The 26,962-nt window shown below is 39.0% G+C and overlaps 1 protein-coding gene across 2 annotated transcripts; it reads right to left on the bottom strand.

Moving 5' to 3' along the window:
• Window positions 1-412: 412 nt before the first annotated feature.
• Window positions 413-19,407, bottom strand: CKAP2 (cytoskeleton associated protein 2). 2 transcript variants are annotated; one of them, XM_080798613.1, is made up of 9 exons: window positions 19,252-19,407; window positions 18,201-18,282; window positions 10,127-10,202; window positions 9,149-10,011; window positions 8,477-8,681; window positions 7,011-7,181; window positions 5,163-5,232; window positions 3,189-3,435; window positions 413-2,261 (listed from the first exon to the last, which is right to left on the bottom strand). In XM_080798613.1, exons 1-9 carry the CDS (start codon window positions 19,397-19,399, stop codon window positions 2,006-2,008), a joined length of 2,118 nt encoding a protein of 705 aa, XP_080654739.1. In that variant the 5' UTR covers window positions 19,400-19,407; the 3' UTR covers window positions 413-2,005. The 2 variants fall into 2 exon arrangements, with proteins under 2 accessions (XP_080654739.1, XP_080654738.1); XM_080798612.1 differs by having other exon boundaries at window positions 10,127-10,205; window positions 19,252-19,402.
• Between the last annotated feature and the right edge of the window lie 7,555 nt (window positions 19,408-26,962).

The following is a 26,962-nucleotide window of genomic DNA, read 5'->3' on the forward strand; positions in this document are numbered from 1 at the left end:
AATTATGACACAAAAATAACAGAGGATTATCTCCACTTTACCCCACAGAAAGATGAGGTTCAACTAACTTCGCAGTCGCATAACTTTTAAGGGAAGGTAGGAGCTGAGATTTTGAATGTAGATCTGCTGGACTTCAAAGCTCATATACCATATATTACATGCTTGGAACAAACCTAGGTCAGACACTTGATAAATGTTCTTAAGCACCCAGAAAGGAGCGAAATAAATGTCTGTAAAGGGTAGCACTAGGATTATTTAAGGAGACAGATTTGCCTCACAGCTGAGGTGGGGGGGGGGGGGAAGAAAAGCACTCTATGAAACTTCCAAACGGAACGGTTTATCTCAAGTTCCCGCTCACTGAGGCATTTCAAGCTACTCTGTATGGCCAAATGAACCACACGGTATACTCATGTTAAAGCCGAGAGTATAAGCCAGTTTCAAGTTTATTTCAAAATGGCATGTTTTGTACCATTCATACAAAGTATGCAAAAAATTAAGATAGAAATTAAGGTAAACCTTTAGATAAATTGATAAATTTTTCAAAAGGAAATATATCATTAAGCACATATTTAAGTATTAAAAACCCCAAGTCAAATCCAACTATAATGTATTCTAAAAGCAAGATTCAAATTTATTCACTGTAGTTAAACTGCATTTCATATTTGTTGAAATAAATAAATGTCACTGAAACATTGCTATACCGATATATTTATTTATAAATATTAGGAACACAGTTTATAAAAGAATAAGACTCCTCTTTAGAACATAATAGAACAAAGATAGGTGCCATTATACAAATGGTGAATGAGTGAACACAAGACTGTGATTTTCAAGCACATTTATATCACACACAGTTTTAAAACTATCGAATCTTTGAAACTAGATTGGTAGAGGATGTATTTAAGCATTAGTCTGGAGACTTATAAAACAATTTTAGGGGTGATATTTAATGTGTGGGGAGAAGAAACTGTTTACTGTATATAACTATCATGTTTCAAGGGACATGACTTAACAATAAAGTTTTTATTGTATTTTATGTTAGTTGTATTTTATATTAGTTATTTTAGAAATACTAGCTAAATTAGAATGATGTTATATATTCCTTCTCTAATTCCATTCTAATGTCTACAACTGTATCAAATGAAATGAGGAAAGTTAAAGTTTTAACATTTTAGACAGCCAAGTTACAGAAGGAACTAAAGAAAGAAACTCAGATTTAAAGTTTCAAATATCTGCCGCATTTGGCACTTTTCTTTTTCACTACAAAGTATTTCCTCCTAGAAATGAGGCATTTAGTGAATTATCATTTGTGGTGACCTCAGCTACAATAAAAAAGAAACCAACAGTGACCACAGACTCACTAGCATTGATGGAAAGTGAGAGGGAAGAGCCAAAGCACGACAGACCACAGCGGCCCAGGTAACAAGAACTGGGTGAAAAAGCAAGCTAAGTCTTCCATGTCTTCACTTCTGCAGGGGGTTGCACTACATTGCAATTACTGACTTTCCTACTGATCCAGAATTAAGGAAAGGCAAAAAAATGTCAGTATTCTGTTAACGGCTGGCATGTGTATTATAAATTTTAAGAATGTGAATTTTAAGAACACGCAAATATAGAAATCTTATCTTGAACACCCTTTCTGCCACAGCATTACTTATATTTAATGACTAACAAGTTAAGACTATTAAAAGTGAACAAGCCAATATTATGATCAAACCTGTCTCTATTCAAGGAACATAGTAAACTACTTGACAAAATCTACCTTTATTAGAAACTCCCTCTGCTGAAATTGACAAGGTAGGATTAGCTTTCTGTTACACGGAAGGCAATTCCTGCTACAAGGTGAACATCGGTAAAAGAGCTTACTGCCATGAATACTTAGGTACTTGGCCAACTCCCAAGAGACATACAAAGGTACTTGGCCAACTCCCAAGAGACATACAAAGCCACAAGAAGCCAACAAAAGACCCCAGGAACAACAGAAGCCCCGTTGCTTATCATCACTTTATTTCTCTTGTGCTGTTCCAGTCTCTGAGTACATCGGGCAGAGCGCAGCGTTAGGACGACACACAAAAGCATCGGTTTCACCTCCCAACTCTGTTAGCTGCTCCAATGAAGACACGCATGGGTAATGGTCTTTTAACATATCTGGCAGTTTAGAAGTCTTCTCGTGAATACGTCGAGAACGTCTAACTGGTGTTAGAAACTTTAGCTCTTTAAATGTAGTATCTGTGTTATCAAACTGTATCTTCTTTTTTACACTAAAAAGACACAAAATTATTCCCAGAGTTAAAAAACACTAACATTTTCACTTTGTTCTTTTATGACATTTATCATCCTAGAGCTTATAAGTTAAAACTATGTGATTGCCTCCCGTAGAGAAAAAGAGGTACTGAGAGCTCTTGTAGTTAGGAACTCCTTCTTTTCTCTATTTGTTGTCACAGTTTGTACACAGCAGATTCTTGAATATCTGTACAATCGGCTAGTTGCTCAATTCCATAACCTACTATTAACAGTAACATACGGACATTAAATAAAATGATGTCAAAGTTTTCTTTTACAAAATGGCAATACTTCAGGTAAAAGCAAAGAAAATACACTAATTTTAAGATTTTATTTATTTGAGAGAGAGGGGTGTAGATAGTATCAGAGGTAGTGAGAGAGCATGAGCGGAAAAGAGAGGAAGAAGCAAGCTCCACACTGAGCAGGGAGCCCGACACAGAATTCGATCCCAGGACCCTGGGATAATGACCCCAGTCGAAGGCAGATGCTTAACTGACTGAGCCAACCAGGTGCCCCCAAATACAGTATGTAAAAGGTAAAGTGTCCAGGGGTACCTGGGTGGCTCAGTCAGTTAAGCAACCAACTCTTGATTTCAGCTCAGGTCATGGTATCAGGGTTGTGAGACTGAGCCCTGTGACAGGGCTCCATACTGGGTATGGAGTCTGCTTAAGATTCTCTCTCTCTCCTCTGCCCCTTCTCCCCAACTTTAATGCACTCTCTCTCTCTCACTCTCTCTCTCTTTCTCTCTCTCTCATACACACACACACACACACAAGGTGAAGTGTCCCAATGATATTGATTTGTTTGAAACCATTCTAATTTGGAAGCTAAAGATTTTTAGATAACATATTTATTATTCTTAAACATAAAAACCAATTACAGCACATTACATTTTGAAAGTTTACCTTTGTAGGTATGGTGTAGTAGACACATTATATTTGATTAAGCAACTCCCCCTGGTCTCTGTACTGGGAGTTTTAACATCATTGGTTGGATCTTTTTTGTCATCTTCCTCTTTTTCACAATCTTGAAATACCACATTTCTAGGTTTCTTTTCCATTTCTGATCTTCCTGACTCTAGATTAACACCCATATCTTCATTGTTGACTTCTTGAATGTATTCCTTAGTTGCACAAGCCTCAACATTTTCTCCTATGGAAATACATTTATAGATTAAGCTTTTGGTCAAAGTTAAAGAGAAAAATCAGAAGACATTAAAGTTATTCATAGTTGGTCAGATTTTCAAAATAGAAGAACCAAACTGCTATCTCCTACCCATTACTTTTCCTAAGCCAATACTGCTGACAACTGTTAACAAATATTCACTATCACCTATGGGTTGGGATTATAGATACAGATACAAGACTGAAATCATCCCTGTCCTTTAAGTTCACATTTCATGGAAGAGACATGATTGAAAATAATTAAAGCGAGAAAAATTCTATAAAGTTGAGGTAAGAACAAAGGGTTATGGGAACCCATAAAATGGAACAACTCCTTTGCTTGAGGGATAGGGAGAGAGCTAGGCAAAGTTTCACAAATGACATTCAGGCTGGGGCTTGATAAACAAGTACTTGACAAGACCAAGGAAGATAATCTTGGTTATGAAGCTTAAAAGGAAATGACTATTAAGACAACATTAACAGGCCAGAGTGCCTAGAATATAGGGTAATATATGTGGGGAGGAGGTGATAATAGGTAGGAAGGGCTGGATTATAATGAACTTTACATGCAGGAAGTTTGGTTAGAAAAAAAAAATCTTCACTGGAGAAACAGATACAATCAGATTTGACCACTATAAAGGATGGTTTAGAATGGCAAGGAATGAAAAGGAATGATCTGTGATGATAAGAAGATAAACGAGGTTGTCTCTAGGCAAGGTGGTAGAGAAGTAGGCATCAGCAAGAAGGCAGGCTTATGAGTTATTTCTAAGTTAGGACTTAATGAATGTATGTGCACATCAGAATGAGTGTGCAGGTATACTGAGGCATCTCTCATAACATTTCTTGCTTAGGCATCTTCAATGACAGAGGAGTTTCTTTCTTTCCTTTTCTTTTTTTGGGAGGAACAGATGATGGTATGGGGAAGCAATGAGGGAAGACAATGAGTTCAAAATACAACATGCTTGATGTGAAATACTTGAGACATCTTGATAAATCCAGCAAGCTGAAAAGACCTCTAGATTTGACTATTAGGCAATTATTAGAGATTTGCACCAAGAGATGTTTCAGTTATAGGATATATCTGAATCTAGAAAATGATTACATTTCATATACCTGACAGCTATTGAATCTCTTCCCTCTATCTACTAGCCCTAACAAAGAGAATTCTTGAATGAGCTTCTCTATAGCATAGAACAGATGATAGAATTAATAGGTAAAATTTTAGAGATCATCTAATCAAACTGCCTCATTTTTAACACAGGGAATTAAGGCCTAGAGAAGTAAGGTAACTTTCAAAAACACTCAATGATAAATTTGGGTTTTGAACCAAACATCTTTTTTTTTTTTTCCCTAAGATTTATTTATTTGCTAGAGAGAGAGAGAGCATGCATGAGCAGGGAGGAGGGACAGTGACAGACAGAGAAGCAGGCTCCCTCCTGAGCAGGGAGTCCAATGTGGGGACCTGATCTCAGGACCCCGAGATCACGACCTGAGCTGAAGGCAGCTGCCTAACCAACCTAACCAACTGAGCCACCCAGGCACCCCTGAACCAGACATCCTAATTAAAAATTCTTATACTACATAAGGCCACTGAATCTCAGAGGTATGCCTACAGACATAAGAGGGGAGAAACATTCTACAAATTTAAAAAGATAAAAGAAAAATAATTCAAATTTAATAAAATCACAATTTACTTGAAGAAAATTAAAAACTTACCATATTTCACTTTCTCTTGACTCTTCATTGTTAGAATATCTGCAATTGCATGTCGCATCTCTTCAATAGGCTTAATTTTTTTAAAGAGGAAAATATAATTTTTATATTCTCAGACATTAACTAGGTTATTCAAGCCAAAAATATTTAATGTCAAGACATTAACAAGGTTATTCAAGTCAAAAATATTTAAAGCAGTGATTATATTTCATATTTTAAAACGAGGCAAATCATGTGTCTTTTCTCAGAATACCTATTTTGACACTCGAATGTTTGAAAATGACTCTTTCCAATTTATAGAATAAAAATGAATACAAGGGGTAGAATTATCAGATTAAAATTCTCCCCACAATTTTTCTTAAGCCTCTGGTAACTCTTTTAACTATTTGTCTGATGTAAACAAAATTAATGGACAAGTAGCAAGCCAACAATATCAAAGAGCTGATAATATTAATTTAAAGTAAATTTAATATAAAGTTTACTCTTTTTTTCCTACATTCAAGTCCACGGTTATGCTTTTTTTTTCACATGCTATTAAATGCATCTCTGAATAGCTCAAGGTTGACCAGCCTAACATTTCACTCATTCGAATTCAACAGTTTACTTTGTGTCCATTATATGCCAGAACATGGAAGCACTTACTATTTTCTTTTGTACTACCATGATTGCTAATGCAACATATTCAAGATATTATATAAAAGGGAAGTTCTGGCTCATATTCTTAGTTCTAGAACATAGTTCTAAACTACTCACTCAGCCTGCATTCAATTTTCTTGGCTAATTTTAATCCTTGCTTTCTACTTTCTGCTGCCATATCACATTTCTGTCTTTACATCCTGCTTTCCGTAAGAGTCCTTGCCTCTGGCATGCATCCTAGCTATTCTGCCTTAAGCCACCTTAAGTCATGTCCCTTCTGGTTCATGTAGTAGGAACCTCCACACCCCCTTCCAAGTGGGAGTCTGTCAAATATAATCGCCCTTCAACAAAGTGTTTTATACATAATAGCCTTTGAGAGAATATCTGCTGAATATTTATGATTCAAGTACAAGGTCAAATAGCATCTGCTGGCTTTGCTGAGACTAAAGTGAGTAGACCTTTCTTAAAGAAAGGCTAAAGAAAAGAATTTTTTAAAACTCTCCCTGTAAATAATCTCCAAAATGCATTTTTGGGAAACTTGGTCAAAAGGAAACACATTTTAGAAATATTTGCCCATAAAAACAAAAAACCCAGCCAAACTGAAAAACCTAGAGATACAATTTATTCTATACTCAGAGCCTTTTGTACCAATAGACTAGGAAGAGGGGAGAGGCGTGGTATCAAACCACTATGGTGCTAGTATGTCAGAGAAACTAGTTTACTGCCATTTTCTATGTGTGGGCAGGACCAAACATATGGCATAAAAATGTGAGAACACGTAAAAGCATTAAGAAATGCTCTTCAAGTGAAAGACTTCTTTCACAAAGCCACAGAACCTGCTAACATTTTAAGTTAATTTAATTCTATTTGCTTTATATTTGTTAAACAAATTTTAATATTAAAAATTCAATTTCCCAGATTTCTTAGCTAGAAAATGTGTGAAATGACATGTGCTAAAATATTTCTTACGGCAAGTTTCATTAAATGTACATTTCAGTGTATATCCCTCTTCAAAGGTCTGATTATCACTAGTTCACGAGCAAGTTTTAGAATGTTGAGAAACAGCTTTTATAACATGTGATCACTGTGGCCTTTAAACATTCATTACTACTACATATGGAACCACAATTTTATCAAGTTATGTTGTGATGTGCTCCAAAATAGCTCTGAATCCTTTACACTGTATTAGTAAAGATTGGTAAGTTTTAATCTTACCTGAGCTCCTGCCAAAATAGCTTTCTCATAGATTGTGATAATATTTTCAATAGGACTTGTGAGTGGTTCAATACGTACAAGGCATATCCAATATTTAACAAGTTTTTTGGCATCTGGAATATTTTTAATCAGGTCATTCAGTATGACCAATATTTCTTCTTTTGGGCATCCCTAAAACAGCAAGAAGTGAAGTGACATCCTTTAGCCTCTGAACTATGAACAATTAAGTAAGTGTACTATAAGATCTATATCTTGGTATATACACTTGCTATAAGTTAAGTGTACTATCAAGATCAATGATAAGAAAAAGTTGACAGAAAGTTATTCATAAGAATATTCAGTATTCTTTTCCTTACTCCAAACTTATTCTGAATGGCTAGCAAGAAGCCTATTAGTCATGAGTACAAAGCATGAAAACAATGAAATACTAGTTGAGAAAAATATTAGTCAAAAATGACTGACACACACACACACAAATGACTAACACTTTACTTTGTCTTGACGATTATCCTTTAATACATTGTGGGATTCCATTTAATACTTAATTTGGAATTTTGCAACTACCAAATGTTTATGTGGGGGCAATAGCTTGCAGGTTTTTAAAAACAGTCTTTGTCAGTTCTTGATATTAAGGTTAAAATGAATCTGTAATGGTTGAAGTAAGTTAAGAGCTATATATAGATGGTAAGACAGAGAACTTCCACAGAATCAATGAGAAACCCCAGCTGAGCAGAAATAAGAATATAATCAAGGAAACTCCGGTCCTAATTTTCACTGGTCTTCAAAAATCACAAAAAGCTTACAGACACTCATGAAGACCAGAGTAAGGTTTGAAATCATACTCTCCATATTCAGTCTTGTTATGGATCTTAGACACCATGGGTGACCAAACCAAGATTAAAAAGTAGTCAGGAAATAAAGGAAACATTCTGGAATTATTATACTCTGTAGGATTTTGGTCCAAATAGTGAAACTCTACAATAAGTTTAAGACCATGATGATGTTGGTTTTTAATGGAATTTTGTTTGCAAATATTTTAGTTAACTTGAATTTAATCTGTGATAATAACCCACTAATTTAGGTTGCTAGTCTTTGATAAAATATGTAATGAGTAGAAAAAATAATGTGTGAATATGCTGAAGGAATGTAAAAAATAGAGTATCAGAGTGAATATCCACCCCTAGCCCATTCTATATTAACATCTTAGAGGAATACATATTTATAAATTAAAAAAATTATCAAATTTTTTTTTGATAAAAAACCTAGTTATCCCTTTGATACATTTATATGTCCTCAATGAAATTGCAGTCCATTAAAGCCTAAAGAAAATCTCACAGTTAACACTGAGTCTACATAACACCACTAACACATTATGTGGTCAAAAGAGTGACAAGGTAATTTAGTAAGAGAACATTTATAAGATAATTTACAAACTATAAACTACTGCACAAATATAAGGACTGTACCTCATTAATCAGGTTTATGCATTCCGAAAATGTCTTGTTTACTTTTTCAGTAAATAATCTTTGTTCATCTTCTTCTACCATGGTTGTCCAAAAGGACCCGACTGAGTTTTTGTTCTGCCCTCCAGGCTCAGGGTGGATAACCACTGCACTAGGAGGCCTTTTCAGCACTTTTCTTTTGCCAGCTCTCCATTCACTCAGACGAGCTCTACAGTTAGAAGCAGAATATAAGTGTTACCTGTGCTACTGATGATAGAATTCTGTCAGACAGAGAAGTTAAAAAATAACTCAGGTCTTCAAGCAGTTCCACACCCATGGCCCACACGTTAAGTTCCCAAGTTCGAAGAAAAAGAAATCAATGTTTGTTATATGCTCAAACACCCCAAGACTGTGTTTTTAAATGGAGAGGTTATAAGACATTTCCCAACTGTATCAAGTATCTCAGATTACAGCAACCTAATGAAACACACTTAAGCACAGTAACTTAGGTCACTCTGCTTCACCACTGGATAAATTAACTCCACCACTGGATAAATCTACCTGCAACAGAGGACATTCCACCCACCCACCCACATACACACACACACAAATTCTAGCACCTTCATGGAGATTATAAACTGCATTCACAAGTGGCACTCTACTGAAAACTAAGCCTATAAAATGAAATCAACTTACTTTCTCTCTTCTGCTGTTTCTTTGGGCCGGGCTGATATATCAAGAGTTGCTTTTGCTATAGTGTGTCTGCGAGGGTCAATGCTTTTTGATTTCTGTATCAGTTTGGTGTTAGAAGATGAAGCAGGCCTGGCTACAGTTTCAGAGGTCAGGCTTCTTGCCAGTGTCTTCCTTCTCTCTACATCCTGAGCACCGGTTTTGGCACTAGATGAAACCGTGTTTGAGTGCATTAATTCTTTCTCCCGAGGCCCTTTCCGGATTGTAACGTTGGCAGTGGTTCTCCCAAGGCCCTGTTTCACAGCGTCCTGGGCACTGTCTCGGTGACTTCTGATAGGAGGCCGCACCAGCTGTCTGTCCTGAGATGCTGTGCTCCCAAGTTTAGTGGTGGTCACTGTGTTCAGGGCTCTTTCACTTCTCACGGTCACACCTCGGGTATCTGCGGGTGGAGGCTCTGGGGCTTTAGGAACAGCGGCTGAAGGTTTCTTCGTTGTTGCAGAACTCTCATCTCTGACTGGCAGGGGCTTTCTAAATGAATTAATCTTAGACTGAACAATTTGGCCACGGTAAGACCCAAGCACAAGCTTCTTGGACGTGTTAGCATCTTGCTTTGGTTTTTCTGTGGATATCTGTTTCTTTTTATTGTTGTTTTTAAGATGAAACACTTGGCTCAATGTCATGTGTTGACTTTGAGGGTCATCTTTAATTGGTACGGACTGTCCCATTTGATTATTATCCTCAAAATTATGTGTGTCAGTTGCTATTGTTGAATTGGTTGATTCATTAGAAGGTCTTAAAGGAATGCAATTTTTTCCTGTTGTTATATGATTTTTGTTCCCAGGAGGTCTACTGACATTTTCTTTACCAGCCTAAAAGAGTGATTTCAGACAAGTAAGTCTTTCAGAACTCATTTCTTTAAGAGTTTAGGAAGGAGAAAGGGGGAGGGGAAAGGACAATTTAGGAGGGCTATAATCCATATCTTACCATTTTTGTTTTAAATTTCAGAACTTTTGTCTCTTCGTGGACCTGGCCCTCAGAGTTCATCACTTTCTGGTCTCTACTACTTTAAGAAATAAAAAAAGGAAAAAAAAAGTTTAACCATGTACCAAGGAAGTTTTCTCTTTGGGGGAGGGATGAGAGAATATTAACAATCATCTGACTTTGTAATTTTAAATTGAGGCCAGAATGGAAGTTTTATGTGTCCTTTTTCTTTATTAATTACAGGGTGGACTTAACAGTATAAAGAAGATAGCTGAGGAATTTAAAGATATTTTCTTAAAAATCTTAACACTCCCCTACACAGAATATGTAAATACTTGATAATCTCATTCCAAACCATTCTTCCTAGTCACTCAAACAAGTCCTCAAAATCTTTATTAAGCAACATTTTCTTTGGTTAGTTTTAAGTACTTAGTAAGGGACTTACAGTGAAAAATTTTTAAATATAGGCCCTCTTCAAGTAAGTGGTTTGAGGAAAACTGGACAGCTGCAACCAAAAGAATGAAACTGGACTAATTTCTTACATCATACACAAAAGTAAACTCAAAATGCATTAAAAATCTAAATATAAGACCTGAAACCATAAAACTTCTATAGGGAAGGAAATAGAAGCAATAAACTCCTGGACATCAGCCTTAGTCATATTTTGCTGGATGTCTCTCCTCAGGCAAAGGAAACAAAAGTAAAAATAACTGGGACTACATCGAGCTAAAAAGCCTTTGCACAAGAAAGAAAACCATCAACAAATGAAAAGGTCGGGGCACCTGGGTGGCTCAGTCAGTTAAGCCTCCAACTCTTGATTACAGCTCAGGTCATGATTTTGGGATTGTAAGATGGAGCCAGCCCCCGCCCCGTCAGCCCTGCTGTTGGGTTCTGTACTAGGTGTGGCGCCTGCAGAAGATTCTCTCTTTCTCCTTCTGCTCCAACTGGCACGCTCTCTCTCTCTCTCTCTTTCTTTCTCTCTCTCTCTCTCTCTCACACACACACACACACACACACACACTCTCAAAAAAAAAAAAGGCAATCTACTAAATGAGAGTATTTACAAATAACATATCTGATAAGGGGTTAATTTCCAAAATTCATAAAGAACTCTTACAACTCAACATGAAGAAAACCCAATTAAAAATTGGGCAGAGGACTTGTACAGACATTTTTCCAAACGCATACAGATGGCCAACAAACCCATGTAAAGATGCTCAACATCACTAATCATCAGGGAAATGTAAATCAAAACCACAATGAGGGACGCCTGGGTGGCTCAGTTGGTTGGGCGGCTGCCTTCGGCTCAGGTCATGATCCCAGCGTCCTGGGATCGAGTCCCACATCGGGCTCCTTGCTCCGCGGGGAGCCTGCTTCTCCCTCTGCCACTCTGTCTGCCTGTGCTCACTCTCTCTCTCTCTCTCTGACAAGTAAATAAGTGAAATCTTTAAAAAACAAAAAAACAAAAAAAAAAAAACACAATGAGATGTCACCTCACACCAGTCAGAATGGCTAGTATTTTTTTTTAATTTTGAGAGAAAGTGCACATGCATGAACATGAAGGGGGAGGGGTAGAGAGAGAGAGAGAGAATCTCAAGCAGACTCCTTGCTGTGTGCAGAGCCAGAAGTGGAGCTCAATCTCATGACCCAGGGATCATGATTTGAGCCAAAATCAAGAGTCAAATGCTTAACCGATTGAGCCACCAAAGTGCCCTGAGAATGACTAGTATTAAAGAAACAAAAAAATAACAAGTGTTGGCAAAGATATATATAGAGAAAAAGGAGCCCCTGTGCACTGAAAATATAAATTGGTGCAGTCAGTGGAAAGTAATATAGAGGTTCCTCAAAAAATTAGAAATAGAAATACCGGATGATCCAATACTTTCTCTTCTGGGTATTTATATGAAGAAAATGAAAACAGTAATTCAAAAGATATATCCACTCCTGTGTTTACTGCAGCATTATTTATAATAGCCAAGATACGGAAGTAACCTAAGTGTCCACTGATAAATTAATGGATAAAGAAGATGTGGTATAGGAGTGCCTGGGTGGCTCAGTCAGGTGAGCAGCTGCCTTTGGCTCAGGTCATAGATCCCAGAGTCCTGGGATTGAGCCCCGCATCGAGCTCCCTGCTTGGCGGGGAGCCTGCTTCTCCCTCTCCCTCTGCCTACCACTCTGCTTACTTGTACTTTCCATCTCTCTAGTCAAATAAATAAATAAAATCTTTAAAAAAAAAAAGAAGAAGAAGATGTGGCATATATACACAATGGAGTATTACTTAGCCATAAAAAATAATGAAATCTTGCCATTTGTGACAACATGGATGGACCTGGAGGGTATTCTGCCAAGTGAAATAAGACAATTGGAGAAAGACAAACACTGTATGATTTCACTTCTATGTGGAATCTTAAAAAAAAAAAACCAAAGCAACAAAAACAAACAAACAAAACAAAACAAAACAAAATAGAAACAGACTCAAATACAGAGAACTGATCTTTGCCTGAGAGGAAGGCAGTGAGGGAGTAGGAGAATGAAATAGGTGAAGGGAGTTAAGAGATAACAACTCTTTTATAACAACTCTTTTATAACAACTTCTAGTTATAAAATAAGTAAGTCATGGGGATGAAAAGTACAGCATAGGGAATACAGTCAATAATATTGTAGTAACTTTATATGGTGACAGAAAGTAACTACACATGTTTTTGGAAAGTATTTAATGTGTACAGTTGTCAAATCACTATGATGTACAGATGAAACTAATATAATATTATACCCTATACTTTAAATAAAAGGGATAAAAGAAAAAAAAAATAGCCTTCCCAAAAGAAATCCAAAATTTTCCATACACACTCACAGCTCAATTCATTATAAATGTGGGCTTTGGTTTTTAGATGGCAATGTATTTAGACTATATATCCAAAACAAATGCTTCCTTAAGAATTTGACCTACACTCCTTGGAACAGATATAGACTGGTTTGTACAGGCCATGAGATTCTCTTAACAAGTCATTATAACAATCTGTATTCCATTAAGAAAAGAAAAAACAGGCTCAATTAGACATGCCATTGAATCTAAGACAGATTCTCAGTTCAGAGATGCTAAAATGTAAAAAAAAAAAAAAAAAGTATCTATTTTAGAATGAACAAAACTTATCTCTATAATTGACAATCTGGGTTATATTGCTTTTCCCATCTGTTTGTTCAGTCTGCTTGGACAAGGGGCAGAACTTTGACATAGCTTGTACTAGCCATTTTGTACGATGGCAGAGAAGAGTCAATACGCGACACTGAACAGAGCAATGTCTCCCCAGTTTAAGCCCCTGCATTCACTACCTGAGGCAAATACTCCTCTGATTGTTTATGGGTCTGCAAACTGTTGTGGGGTGGGAGACGGTGCTCAGAGTCAACCTGTCAGGTCCTCCCGATGTGGCACCTTAACTAATCAGACCCCCTGTATTATATCTGGGCGTACAGCATACTGTGATGTTACCTCAAAGAAAATCAGAAGCGATCTCAACAAGAATTAGCCCTTCTTTCTCCCACTGAAGCCTGCCAGCCTATCTGCCTCTATCCCCAGATATTCTGCCTTCCTTCCTGTCTATGCATGAACTGACACCATGCTGACCAATGGGCAGACTCTCCATTTGTGCTCTCCCACTTGCCTACTCAGGATCTTTGTTCTTTGATTTGCTCACTCTTCTGCATCATTAACTTTCCCCTCTACTACATCACTCCCATCAGCATATAAACACGATCTATTTTATCTCATTTTAAAAGCCTTAAACCCCACCTCCCCCCTTTCAGCTCCTGCCTCATTTCTCTTTGCTTTACAACAAAACTCCTCAAAAGCCTGTATCTATACACACTGTCTCCATGTTGTCACATTCTATTCTCTCCCCAGCCCACCCCTATTGGGAGCGTGTCCTCAACACTCCACTGGAGACTTCTAATGTCATCTGCTTCCGTGTTTCTACAACTCATGGGTCAATTCCGTTTTCCCCTTACTGAACCTTTAAGCAGCACTTGACACAGGCGGCCATTCTTCTTTCTTTCGACACTTTCCTCACTTGGCTATCGATCAACACCTCTTCTACCTTTCCTCCTACATCAGTTGGTCCACTTCTATTAAGTCTGTCTATCTTCTTCCTAACCTCTGAGCTAGGGCTGGAAGCTGCATTTCAGTTTTAAATTTCTGGGGGCGCCTGAGTGGTTCAGTCGGTTAAGCATCTGCCTTTGGCTCAGGGCATGATCATAGGGTCCTGGGATCGAGCCCCATGCTGGGCTCCCTGCTCAATGGGGAGTGTGCTTCTCCCTCTGCCTCTTGCCCCCACCCTCCCCACAGTTTGTGCTCTTGCTCTTGCTCACTCTCTCTCTCTCAAAAAAATAAATAAAATCTTAAAAAAAAAATGAATAAATTTTAAATTTTTCTTCTGCTTTTTATTTTAGTTTTATACTTCTCAGGATCTCCTCCTTGTCTGTCTGTGCTAACAGAATTCTAGTACTTAGTCTTGAAATTGCTGACCTTTCAACTGCTAGCTTATAAAATTTCAGGATAAGGAGAATCTACCTTATTCACTTATCCAGTACGGAGAGTTATATGAAAATATGTTCTGTCCCATTCTGTCTTGTTATGATAAAACTGCCCTCACAAGAGTTATCTAAACAAAGGAATCTTAAAATACCCACCCTAGAGACTGCAAAATAGAATGATTTAATTTTAAAAAAGCTACAACTCTGATTAGTTGTCTATTTAACAATTTGTTGATCAAGTAACAATACTTAAGTTGATATCTGTTTTTTGAAAGGAATAAATATAGTACTTGCGAGATTTCTTGGTAAAGCCAGAAGAATTTCAGAATTTTCTTATCTTCCCACTGTGTATAAAAGTATTATAAATCCTATGGCCCAGCTGAATTCCTTATTCAAATAAGTAGTTGAGAGTTATGCTCTTACTTGAATTAATATTCTCTTTATTCCCTCTCTAGTAATCTTATGCTATCTTGAAGTTTTAAATAAAAATCATCCACAAACTGATAATTCCCAAGTTTAAATCTCTGGTCCCAATCTCAACCCAGCCCTTCAGATGTAACTATTTGGCATTTCCACTTGGATGTCCTGTTGGTATCTCAAACTGAGCATGGCCAAATCAAAGTTCCTGATCCCCCCATTCCTCCCTTCATCTTTCCCTTCTAGACATATGGTACCACTATCCACTCAGTTATTCAAATAAAAAATCTAGGATCATCTTTCTGTTTTAAATGAAGAAATGCAGGATTTGTAAAAGAAAATGTAAAGCACTTAAAGTAACCTATTAATGTAAAGTTAAAAAGAATTTTTAAAAAATTTGGAAATAACGTCAAACTTAAAGTTGCAAAATTACAAATAGTTCAAAGTATATTCCCATACTGTTTACCCAGATCTGCATAGTGTTAACCTTTTATTCCACTTGCGTTATCATTTGCATTGTTTCTGAACATGTGTAGGTGTGGAGTACACGCAATTTTTTCTTCCTGAATCTTTAAAGTTAAGATATATACATGATTACCTTTAAACCCTAAATGCTTCCATGTTTGTTTCCTAAAAATAGTGACTTTCTCTTACATAACTACATTAGTTATCAAATTCAGCGTGACATACCCCTTAATCTACTGTTTATATTCTAGTTGAAAACTGACTAACTAATAATGTCTTTTCTAACATTTCCCCCTCCACAGTAGGACATAGTATAAGGATCAGGTATTGGATTGAGTGGTCTCTCTTAATCTGGAACATTCAGGGTCCTCTTAAAGGGCACTCTTTCTTTCACGTCCCATCCATACCTAACCCATCAGCAAGCCCTATCACCTGTACCTCCTAAATAAAGCTCCATCTGACCACTTTCAACCACAAGGAAGGGTATGAAGCATTTGCCAAGACAAAATATAGCAATAACTGTTTGGAGAAACTAAAGAAACCAGGAGTAAGAATAACTCAAGAACCAGTGCTCTGTGTATAAAGCCACTGAGAGATCATGAAATAATAGCTACTGCTTGTTGGGCTCTCTCTATATACCAGGCATAGCACAATGCATTCACTATCTCATCTGATCTCCAAGAACCACACATTACTATCTCATTTTAATATAAATAAATGGACTCAAAGAAGCCAGGTTAACTCCCCTGGGGTTACACAGTTGTAGTGCCAGACTTGGAGTCCAGCCCTTAACATTCTAAAGCCAATGCTCTTAGAATGCCAGAAAGAGATTAAAGGATGTGACTAACAGTTAGCTCTAGAAGGGGCATCTGATCTTCTGCTTTACATCCTTTCATGGGGCTTTGTTCCAGCCACAAAAAAAAAATAAATTTTTTTTTAACTTTTAACAAAATAACACCAATAACAACCCAATGAAGGGTTGAGACTAAAACAAATGATCTCTAAACATCTGAGGAGAGTGACCTCTCAAAGAATAACCATCCATGCCCTGCCCCCTCTCTCCCTCCCTCTTTCTCACACACACAGTAAAAACCTTACTAAATTAAGACTGACCTTTGTAGCACTGCATAAATCATAAGTCAATATTTTGATATATATAAGCACTTTGTTTTTAAAATTAATTGTTTCATCTTAGAGTATGAATTAATCTACACAGGAAGCAATGCTGTGCTATCCAAGAAGGTAAGGCTACTGAGCACTTGAAATGTGGTTAGTCCAAATTGATGTGTGAAAGTGTAAAATACATACCAAGATTTTGAAAACTCAGTACCAAAAAAGGATATAAAATGTCTCAATAACTTTTAAGAATTACATGTTGAAATTATAACATGGGATATATTGGACTAAATGTTATTACAATTCATCTTTTAAAAACAATTTTCAGGGGGCACATGGGTGGCCCAGTCGGTTAAGCTCAGATCATTATCTCAGCGTCCTGGGATTGAGTCCCACCACAGGCTCCAAGCTCAGCAGGAAGTCCGCTTGTCCCTCTCCCTCTGCCCATCCCCCTGCTGGTGCTCTCTGTCTCTCTCAGATAAACAAATAATATATATATTTTTAAACATAAATAATTTCATCAAAAACTATTGATGCACTGTATGTTCACTAACTGTACATAACATGTATGTGTGTGTGTATATATTATATATATATATATATAAACTTCTCAAATATGGCTACTAGAATTATTTTTTAAGATTTCATTTAGGGGGGATGCCTGGGTGGCTCAGTTGGTTAAACGGCTGCCTTCGGCTCAGGTCATGATCCCAGTGTCCTGGGATCGAGTCCCACATCGGGCTCCTTGCTCGGCAGGGAGCCTGCTTCTCCCTCTGCCTCTGCCTGCCACTCTGTCTGCTTGTGCTCACTCTCGCTCCTCTCTCTCTCTCTCTGACAAATAAATAAATAAATAAATAAATAAATCTTAAAAAAAAAAAAAAAATTTCATTTAGGGGTGCCTGGGTGGCTCAGTTGTCAGATGTCTGCCCTGGGCTCAGGTCATGATCCCGGGATCCTGGGTTAGAGCCCCGCATGGGGTTCCCTGCTCAGTAGGAAGCCTGCTTCTCCCTCTCCCTGCTTGTGTTCCCTCTCTCACTGTGTTTGTCTCTGTCAAATAAATAAAACCTTAAAAAAAAAAAATTTCATTTATTTATTTGAGAGAGACAGCGAGAAGGAAATACAAGCAGAAGATAGGAAGAAGCAGGCTTCCCGCTAAGCAGGCAGCCAGATGTCTGGCTCAATCCCAGGACCCTGGGATCATGACCTGAGTCCAAGGCAGACACTTAATGACTGAGCCACCCAGGTGCCCCTAGGGAAAAAAAATTAATATTTATTTATTTAAGAGAGGAAAAACAGCCAACTAGGGGAAGGGCACAGGGAAAGGGAGACATGCAGACTCCCCCATGAGAGGGGAGCTGGAAGTGGGGATCAATCCCAGGACCCTAAGATCTGGCCTGAGCCACAATCAAGAGCAGGGTGCTTGAACCCACCGAGGCAGCCAGACACACTGAAAATTTTAAATTACAGTATAATTGTGGCTCCCATTACATTTTTATTAGACAGCTCTGATACAATTTTATAGATCTGAAACGAGAAAATTTGACCTCACCTGGGTATGTGATTTTCCTGTTTGCATGCAAAAAAAGTTTTTCTTTTTAATATATGTTCCTTGAGTTTTTGTCTTCTTTGTTCTAAACAACAAAAAAGCAACAAGTCAACATTTGTTACAACAATAACAGCAAATAAATATTCACTAAATGAACATCTTCAAAAAATGTTCTTCTAGAGATCAGACTTTAAACACAACAGAAAATTTCCCAATTCAGTATAGCCTTTGAAAAATAATCCCATTTTTAAGAGATCGTTATTATAAAAGGTCCCTACAACCACTGCACAAGAATCACATTCTCTTTTGTCTGAAAGTGAAAAATCTGGAGAAAAACATTTTCAACATACGATTACTGAAAGCCAAGCTTTAAGACACTCAACAGCAGAGTCGAGACACTAGACTCCACGTTCTAATTTACCAGAACTGGATTGGGCCTGAGTTTCTTTCCTCTGTATTCCCATGTGCAGGACAAAGAACTAACAATATTATTTCTGAAGATCCAGTCCACCCTGGATTTAAAATCGATTGCGTTAAATTTGAAGCATCCGACAAGGCAATCCCACCTCTCCCAAAAACTCGCTCTCCACTCTGGCGGCGGGAGCTCCCTGCGCAAGCGCAGTCGGCCCCCGAGCTGGGCGCGGCCCCGCCCCCCGCAGGTCCCGAGTCCCCAACCCCCCGGGCCTGGCAGGAGTGCCGCGCACCCTCCCTCGCTAAACGGACTCGTCCACGCCAGGCCCGTTTCCGCCACCAGAGGGTCACGCCCGGCCAGTAACCACCGCACGTGAGGCGCTCAGCCCCGCACACTAACACCACGGACGGGGCACCGCTCTGGTTGTCCATTTCGCTGCCGCCGAGAATGAGGCTGTGAGAGGCCGAGCGATCTGCCCAGGCTTCTCACACAACGGGTCAGGGCTGAAGCTGGCCGGCGGACTCGAGGCTCTGGCCGCTGTGTCTGAACGATCCTCTCCCCCACGGTCACCTCCCTACCCCCGTCCCCTCGGGCAAACGAGGCGCCCGGGGGTCGCACCGCTCCAGCCACCGCGACCCTCACCTCTGAACGCGGGCTGAGCCCTCTGGCTCGGGGGCAGCTGCAGGTCCTGGGGCACGGCTGGGGTGCTCATGGCCGCTACCGGAGGGGGCCGCGTCTCGCCTCTGACAGTCCCGGACTGCGCAAGCCAAGGCCGCGGCACACAGAGCATGCCGTCCGCCCGGCGGTAGAAGGCGCGGCGTGAATTGAATGAGCCAATGGGCGCCGAGGGGCGGATCCTGGGCGGCGGGGGCGGGCTGTGCGTCTGCCAGTTTCGGTTAGGGCCGCCCAGCTGAGTGCCCTGGCTGGCCAGCCTGGTCAGCTGTTTCCGTGTTGAGCTTGCGACCTGGGGGGACTGGGCCTGCCAAGTCCCTGCTGTGTGGCAGATAGGACTAGTCTGAACGCTCACGGGGCGTGGGGGAAGGCAGACTGGAGAAGAGTCGTTTAGCCGCGCTCATTAACCGCGTGTTTGTTGAGGAGGCTGTAAGCACAGACTGCTGTACCCACAGCAGGTGTATTTCCCTTTCCCCAACATGACTTCGTGGCCATATGACAGCTAGGAAGAGGGTCCGTGGGACTGCTGACAACACTGACTCCTCCTTTGGCGGTCCATCCTGTTTATGCCCACGCAATGACTTCCCTCCGGATTCGTGTTCCAGGCCCCTGGAGGTTAATGTAGGCCTGGACCGGAATGCAAGGAGGTTTGTTCTGATCGTCCCTGCAGTGGAGCACGGAAGGAGCCACTTTAGGTAAACCAGTATTGATGACAGACCCACAAAAGATGCCACTTTAGGTAACTTGTTTGAGCCTGGTTTTGAGCGTGGAGGCAGAGCCAGAAGGATACAACTTTTATACCTCCTGCACAGGTCTGAGAGCCTCCAGAGCTGGCTCCCAATGGTCAGTTCTTCCTGTCTTTCTCTGCTATTTTCCTAAAGGCACGTATGGTAGCATCTTGCTAATGAGGTAGTTAGTTTGGGATGTTCTGTTGTTTTTTTCTTGATGAAATGTGAAGTATAACGTTGTGTAACTTTGCCTGCGCTCGAGGCCAGTTCTGGGAGAATCAAGAGCCAAACAGCACCAATCACCATACCTAAGACAACACTGCTGTTTGCATATTACTGTTAATATTGTCGATTATCTACTACAGTTTCATCAGGCAGGCTGGGTAACCACGGATTCCCATTAAGTGACAGAGAACAAAATAGAATGTTAAAAAAAAAAAAGTGACTCAAGAATCTCTAAACCATTATGCTAAGGAAAGCCAGCCACCAAAGGTCACACATATGGCATGATTGCATATGAAATATCCACAATAGATAAATCCACAGTGAAATGACACATATTGGTGGTTGCCAGAGGCTACAGGTAGGGGCAAATGGAGAGAGAGCACAGAGCTGTTCACTTTAAAAGGATTATTTTATGTTATGTAAATTTCAGTATTTTTGTAAATGGGCATTGTTAAAAATAGTGACTCAAAGAAAACGTGGAGAGCTCAATAGGCTGAGATGGTGGGTAGAAAATCCTACAAAACTGCTAGGTTTTCCAACATGGCAATTTCCTCTCTATCTCCAGACTCACCCACTCCAAGAATGCTATCTTTTTAAAGGCACTGCTTAAAATATCATCATCGCACAATTGTTGGAGGGAAGGCAGACAATTCTCTAAAAGATCCAAGAGAAGACTTTCTTTGCCAACACAGCTGACATTTAACTGCAGCCACCTGGAGTATAGCTGATCAGCTTCCTGTGAAATAGGGAGAGCACCTGTGAGAGAACAGGATGCGACTATCCAAGGAACAGAAGGAAGACAAAGGCAGGGTGAGGACAGGAAGTCTGGGAAGGAAGGAGCCTAAAGAAAGAGGTAATGGTCCAATGTTGGGCACTGAAGAGGTGTAGTAAGATTGGGACTGAAAGGAACCGTTGGATTCAGAAGCTAAGAGGTTCTGGCAAAAACGCTCTGTGGACAAGTACAAAATATTGCTGAGAGAAATTCAAGAAACCCTAAATAAATGGAGAGAGATGAGATGCTTATTCATCAGAAGACCCTATGTTGTTAAGATGTCCATTTTCTCCAAGTTGAGCTGTTCAATCCCATCCCAATCAAAATCCCAGAAGACTTTACTATAGACATTGACAGATTCTGAAATTTAAATGGAAATGCAAAGGATCTAGAGAAGCAAAAAAATTTTGAAACAGAACAAAATCAGAGGACTAACACTACCTGATTTCAAGATGTATTATAAAGCCACAGTAATCAAGACAGTATAGCTGGCTTGGTGGAAAGAAAAAGAAAGCAATGGAATATAGGGAATATAGTAGAGATGCCAGAAACATACTCGGGCCTCTATGGTCGCTTGATTTTCCACAAAGTTTCTAAGATAACTCAATAGAGGAGAAGGATGATCTTTCCAACTAATACAAGTACAGAGACAACTGTATGTCCACATGGAAAATGTTAACCATGTCCCTTAACTCACCCCTTATACAAACAAAATAAATCTCAAAATGGAATGTAGACCTAAATGTAAGAACCCAAACTACAAAATCTCCAGAAGAAAACATAGAAGAAAAATCTTAGTGACTTTGTGTTAGGCAATGCTTTCTTAAATAGGAGACAGCACAAACTATAAAATAAAAAAAAAAAAAACCAACAAACAGTACACTGGATTTCATCAAAATTAAAACCTTTTGCTCTTCAAAAGTCACTTTAGAAACTAAAAAACAAACTGCAGAGCAGGAGAAAATGTTTGCAAAGCATATTTAATAAAGGACTTCACCAGAATATGTAAGCACTCTTACAACTCAATTTTTTCAATGTGAAAAAAAAATTGCATTTCACCAAAGAAGATACAGGAAACCAAAAATAAGCACAAGGCAGATATCTATCATCCTTAGTCATCAGAAAAATACAATTAAAATCACAAATATCATTCGCTTTGTGCTCACTAAAATGGCTAATACTTAAAAGATAGATAATACTAAACTTTGGCAAGGAACTGGAACTCTCATATTACCACTGGTAGTAATACAAAATAATATAGCTACTTGAGAAAACTGGAGGTTTCTTATAAAGTTAAACATGCATTTACTATAAGACCCAGCAATTACTCTTCTAGGTATTTACCCAAGAGAAATGAAGGCATATACACAAATGTTTATAGCATCTTGACTCACAATAACCCTAAGCAGAAAATAACCTAAATTCTCAACTGATGACTGGGTAAGCAAATTGTGGCATAGTCATACAATGGACCACTTCTCAGCAATGAGAAGGAACAAAATACTGAAGAATGCAACATGGATAAAATGAAAAAACTCAGTTTTTCCCTTTCTGTGCAGGGAAACACCCAGCTTCCCCCTATTGTGGTTCTTTTCAGTGTGTCTTCTTTATTCTCACACAGAAACACTTCTGACACCTCTGGTCACCAAAGGTGTGGAGATTTTTTCCTCCCACAACAAGCAATTCTCTATGACATCAGCTGGGTATCCCACAATTGAAGTCAATTCTAACACAACCTGGAGAGAGTGTCAGCTACTACAGGCTAAGGACTTAATCCCTCAATCCCCCCAAACTCCTTCCCTTCAACCTCAGATGCCTGTGGAAACCTAGGCACTGAATCCCTCCTGGGCTTGAATAATTTCCTAGAGCAGCTCATAAAACTCAAGAGAAGTATTTACATGGGTTTACCAGTTTTTAAAAAGATAACAGAAAGGATACAGATGAACTTCCAGGTGAAGAGATACATAGAGCAAGGTCTGGAAGGGTCTGGAGGGTAGGAGTCTCTGTCCCTGTGGAGTTGGGTGTACTACTCTCTTGGCGTGGATGAGTTCACCAACCCGGGAGATCTCCAAACCCCCAACTATTGGGATTTTATGGAGGCTTTCTCATGTTAAGCATGATCAATTATTAACTCTGTTTCTAGTCTCTCTCCCTTCTCTGGAGAAGTGGGGGGCCAGATGGAACCTGAAAATTCCAAACTTCTCTTATCAGGGATTTCTGGTGACCAACCCCCATCCAGAAGTCCACAAAGAGTCGCCTCAATAAAACGAAAGATTTTCCTTGTGTGCTTATCACTTAGGAAATTACACAGGGTTTAGGAGCTCTATGCCAGGATCCAGGGACAGAGACCAATAAATATTTTCTATTATCTCACCATGAGTGGGTCTCAAAAGCATGGCATTACATTTAAGAAGCCAGAGACAAAGGACTACGTACCTTATGATTCCATTTACATGAAATTCTAAAAAAGATTTCACATGAATGAAATCATATGGTATTTGTCTTTGCCTGTCTGACTTATCTCACGTAGCATAAAGCCGTCTATGGCCATCCATGTTATCACAAATGGCAGGATCTCATCCTTTTCTTATGGTTGAGTAACACTCCATATATATATATGTTGGTATATATTGTATTGGTTGCCTCCATTCCTTGGTTGTCATAATTAATGCTCCAGTAAACATAGAGGTGTGTATATCTTTTCTAATTAGTGTTCTCATTTTCTTATATAAAAAGATTTTATTGATTTATTTGATATATATAGGGAGAGTACAAGCAGGGGAGCAGTAAGCAGAAGGAAAAGAACACCCGCTGAGCAAGGAGCCTGATGTGGGACTTGATCCCAGGATTCTGGGATCATGACCTGAGCTGAAGGAAGGTCTTAACCAACGGAGCCACCCAGGCATCCCAGTATTTTCATTTTCTTTGGGCGAATACCCAGTAGAAGAATTACAGATCATATGGTATTTCAATATTTCAATTGTTCATTTTTTGAGGAAACTCCATAATGTTTTCCACAATGGCTATACCAATTTACATTCCCACCAACAGTGCACAAGCATTCCTTTTTCTCTACATCCTAACATTTGTTTCTTATCTTTTTGATTCTAGCCATTCTGACAGGAGTAAGATGGTATCTCATTGTGGTTTTGATTTAAATTTCCCTGGGAGTTAGAGATGAGCATCTTTTCGTGGGTCTGTTGGCCATCTGTATGTCTTCTTTAGAAAAATGTCTACTCAGATCCTCTGTTCATTTTTTAATGGGATTGCTTATCTTTTTGGTGTAAAGTTATATAAGTTCTTTATATAGTCCTTTATCAGATGTATCATTTGCAAATATCTTCTCTTATTCAGTAGGTTGCCTTTTTGTGTTGATGGTTTCCTTTGCCATGCAAAAGCTTTTTATTTGGTGGAGTCCTAATTACTTATTTTTGCTTTTGTTTTCCCTACCTGAAGAGACATATGTAAAAAAATGTTCCTAGGCCTATTATCAAAGAAATTACTTCCTGTGTTTTCTCCTAGGAGTTTTATTATTTCAGGTCTTACATCTAGGTCTTTAATCCACTTTGATTTTAATTTTGTGTATGGTGTAAGAAAGTGTTCCAGTTTCATTCTTTTGCATGTAGCTGTCCAGTTTTTCCCAACACCATTTATTTCTTATTTTTTTTATTTTTATTAACATATAATGTATTATTTGCCCCAGGGGTACAGGTCTGTGAATCGTCAGGCTTACACACTTCACAGCACTCTCCATAGCACATACCCTCCCCAAAGTCCATAACGCAGCCACCCTCTCCATACCCCCTTCCCCCAGCAACCCTCAGTTTATTTTGTGAGATTGAGAGTCTTTTATGGTTTTTCTCCCTCCCCATCCCATCTTGTTTCATTTTTTTTTCCTTCCCTAACCCCCACACCGCTTCTCAACTTGCTCATATCAGGGAGCTCATATGATAATTGTCTTTCTTTGATTGACTTATTTCGCTCAGCCTAATACCCTCTAGTTCCATCCACGTTGTTGCAAATGGCAAGTTTTCATTTCTTTTGATGGCTGCATAGTATTCCATTGTATATATATATATACCACATCTTCTTTATCCATTCATCTGTTGATGGACATCTAGGCTCTTTCCATAGTTTGGCTATTGCCAACACCATTTATTAAAGAGATTGTCTTCCCCGTTGTATATTTTTACCTCCTTTGTCACAGATTAATTGACCATATAATCATGGGTTTGTTTCTGGGCTCTCTATTCTGTGCCATTTGTTTATGTGTTTATTTTGTGCCAGTAACATACTATTTTGATTACAGCTTTGTAGTATATTTCTTGAAGTCTGGGATTGTGATACCTCCAGGTTTTTTTTTTTTTTTCTTTCTCAAGATTACTTTGACTATTTGAAGACTTTTGTTGTTCCATACAAATTTTAATATTCTAGTTCTGTGAAAAATGTTATTGGTATTTTGATAGATATTGCAATGAATCTGTATACTTCTAGTATCTAGTCTTATAACAACAGAAATCTTCCCATTACATACTTAAAAAAGTCATAATGTGGAATAAATTTAATTAGTGATAATTGCAATACATGCACCTGCAGTTTTGAACATTTTACCATTATTACAGAAGAATTTCATAATTAAAAAATTATATTTTAGGAGGGGAACATAATGCCTGCAGGAAAACAAAACTCACAAATTAAGCTTTTCTTCTACTATCTCTAGCTTTCTTCCCATATCTTTGCTCTGGTTTTGGTCCAAAGGTTTATGAGCTATGATATATAAGATACTTAGCTCAAAAGGTATATAACCTATGATGTGTGTGGTGTGTATGCATGCGGCTTTGGTCATGAGATTGCATTCTGGGGTGGTCTTCCACAGCTCATAGGAAACAAGGGATCCTGTACCATCTTCCCTACGTGTAGTGGAACACTCAGATCACAGAACCCAACCATGTACACTTCTATTATCTCTCTTCTTTTTAGGGAACTCACTGTGGTAAAGTGTTTTAATCTTGACTTGCATCCTGAGCAAAAGATGGTACTTTCCTTGTCCCTTCTGGCTTCTCAGCTTTCCTTCTCCCTGGTTCTCATCTTTGAACGCTTCTCCCAAGTCAGGGATCTAAGGGGACTGATGCATGGGAATCCTGACAGCCCTGTCCATTGGATTTCAAGATCTTTCTGCTTTCACTTAGAAGCTCTGATGATTAATTTTATATGTCAACTTGGCTGGGCCCCACGGTGCCCTGATATTTGGTCAAATATTATTATTCAAGGTGTTTTTGTGAGGGTGTTTTTGGGTGAAATTGACATTTAAATTGGCAGACTCCACGTAAAGCAGATTGCTCTACATAATGTGGGTGGGCCTCATCCAATCAGTTGAAAGGCCTGGACAGAACAAAAGGCTGACTCTCCCTACTCACAGCAAGAAAAACTCAGCAAATAATGACTTTCACACTCAAACTGGAACATCTGCTCCTCTTCGTTCTCCAGATCAATGGCTCTGGTGGACTTTGGACTTGAACTATAACCTTAGCTTTCCTGGGTCTCCAGAATGCTTGCCAGTCCTGCAGGTTTTGGACTTGCCAGCATCGATAACAGCACAAGCTAATTCTTTATCCCATCTTTTTCTCTGGAGAACTCTGTCTAATATAGATACCCTGTTCACATTCTTGGATGAATTATCAGGCAGGTATTCTGGCCTACTTCATTCTCATTTACTGACATGTCTAAGACACATGACGTTTCTCCTTGCTCCAGCCTGGAAAGAGAAAACCCTCCTTGCTTTTATCCCAGGAGCTGTGATATGTCAGGCTTCCTCTTTGTTTACTGCAAACTGTGTGCCTCTCAAGGGCAAAAAGCATACTTTGTTTTCATGACCACACTGCCCAATATTTTGATCATTGCAAAGTCCAGGAAAAACTGCACAATTTCACATCAGACTAGGACACTTAGCTTACAT

The sequence above is a fragment of the Martes martes genome (genome assembly GCF_963455335.1).
Source record: "Martes martes genome assembly, chromosome: 3".
In the NCBI taxonomy this organism is placed as follows: domain Eukaryota; kingdom Metazoa; phylum Chordata; class Mammalia; order Carnivora; family Mustelidae; genus Martes; species Martes martes.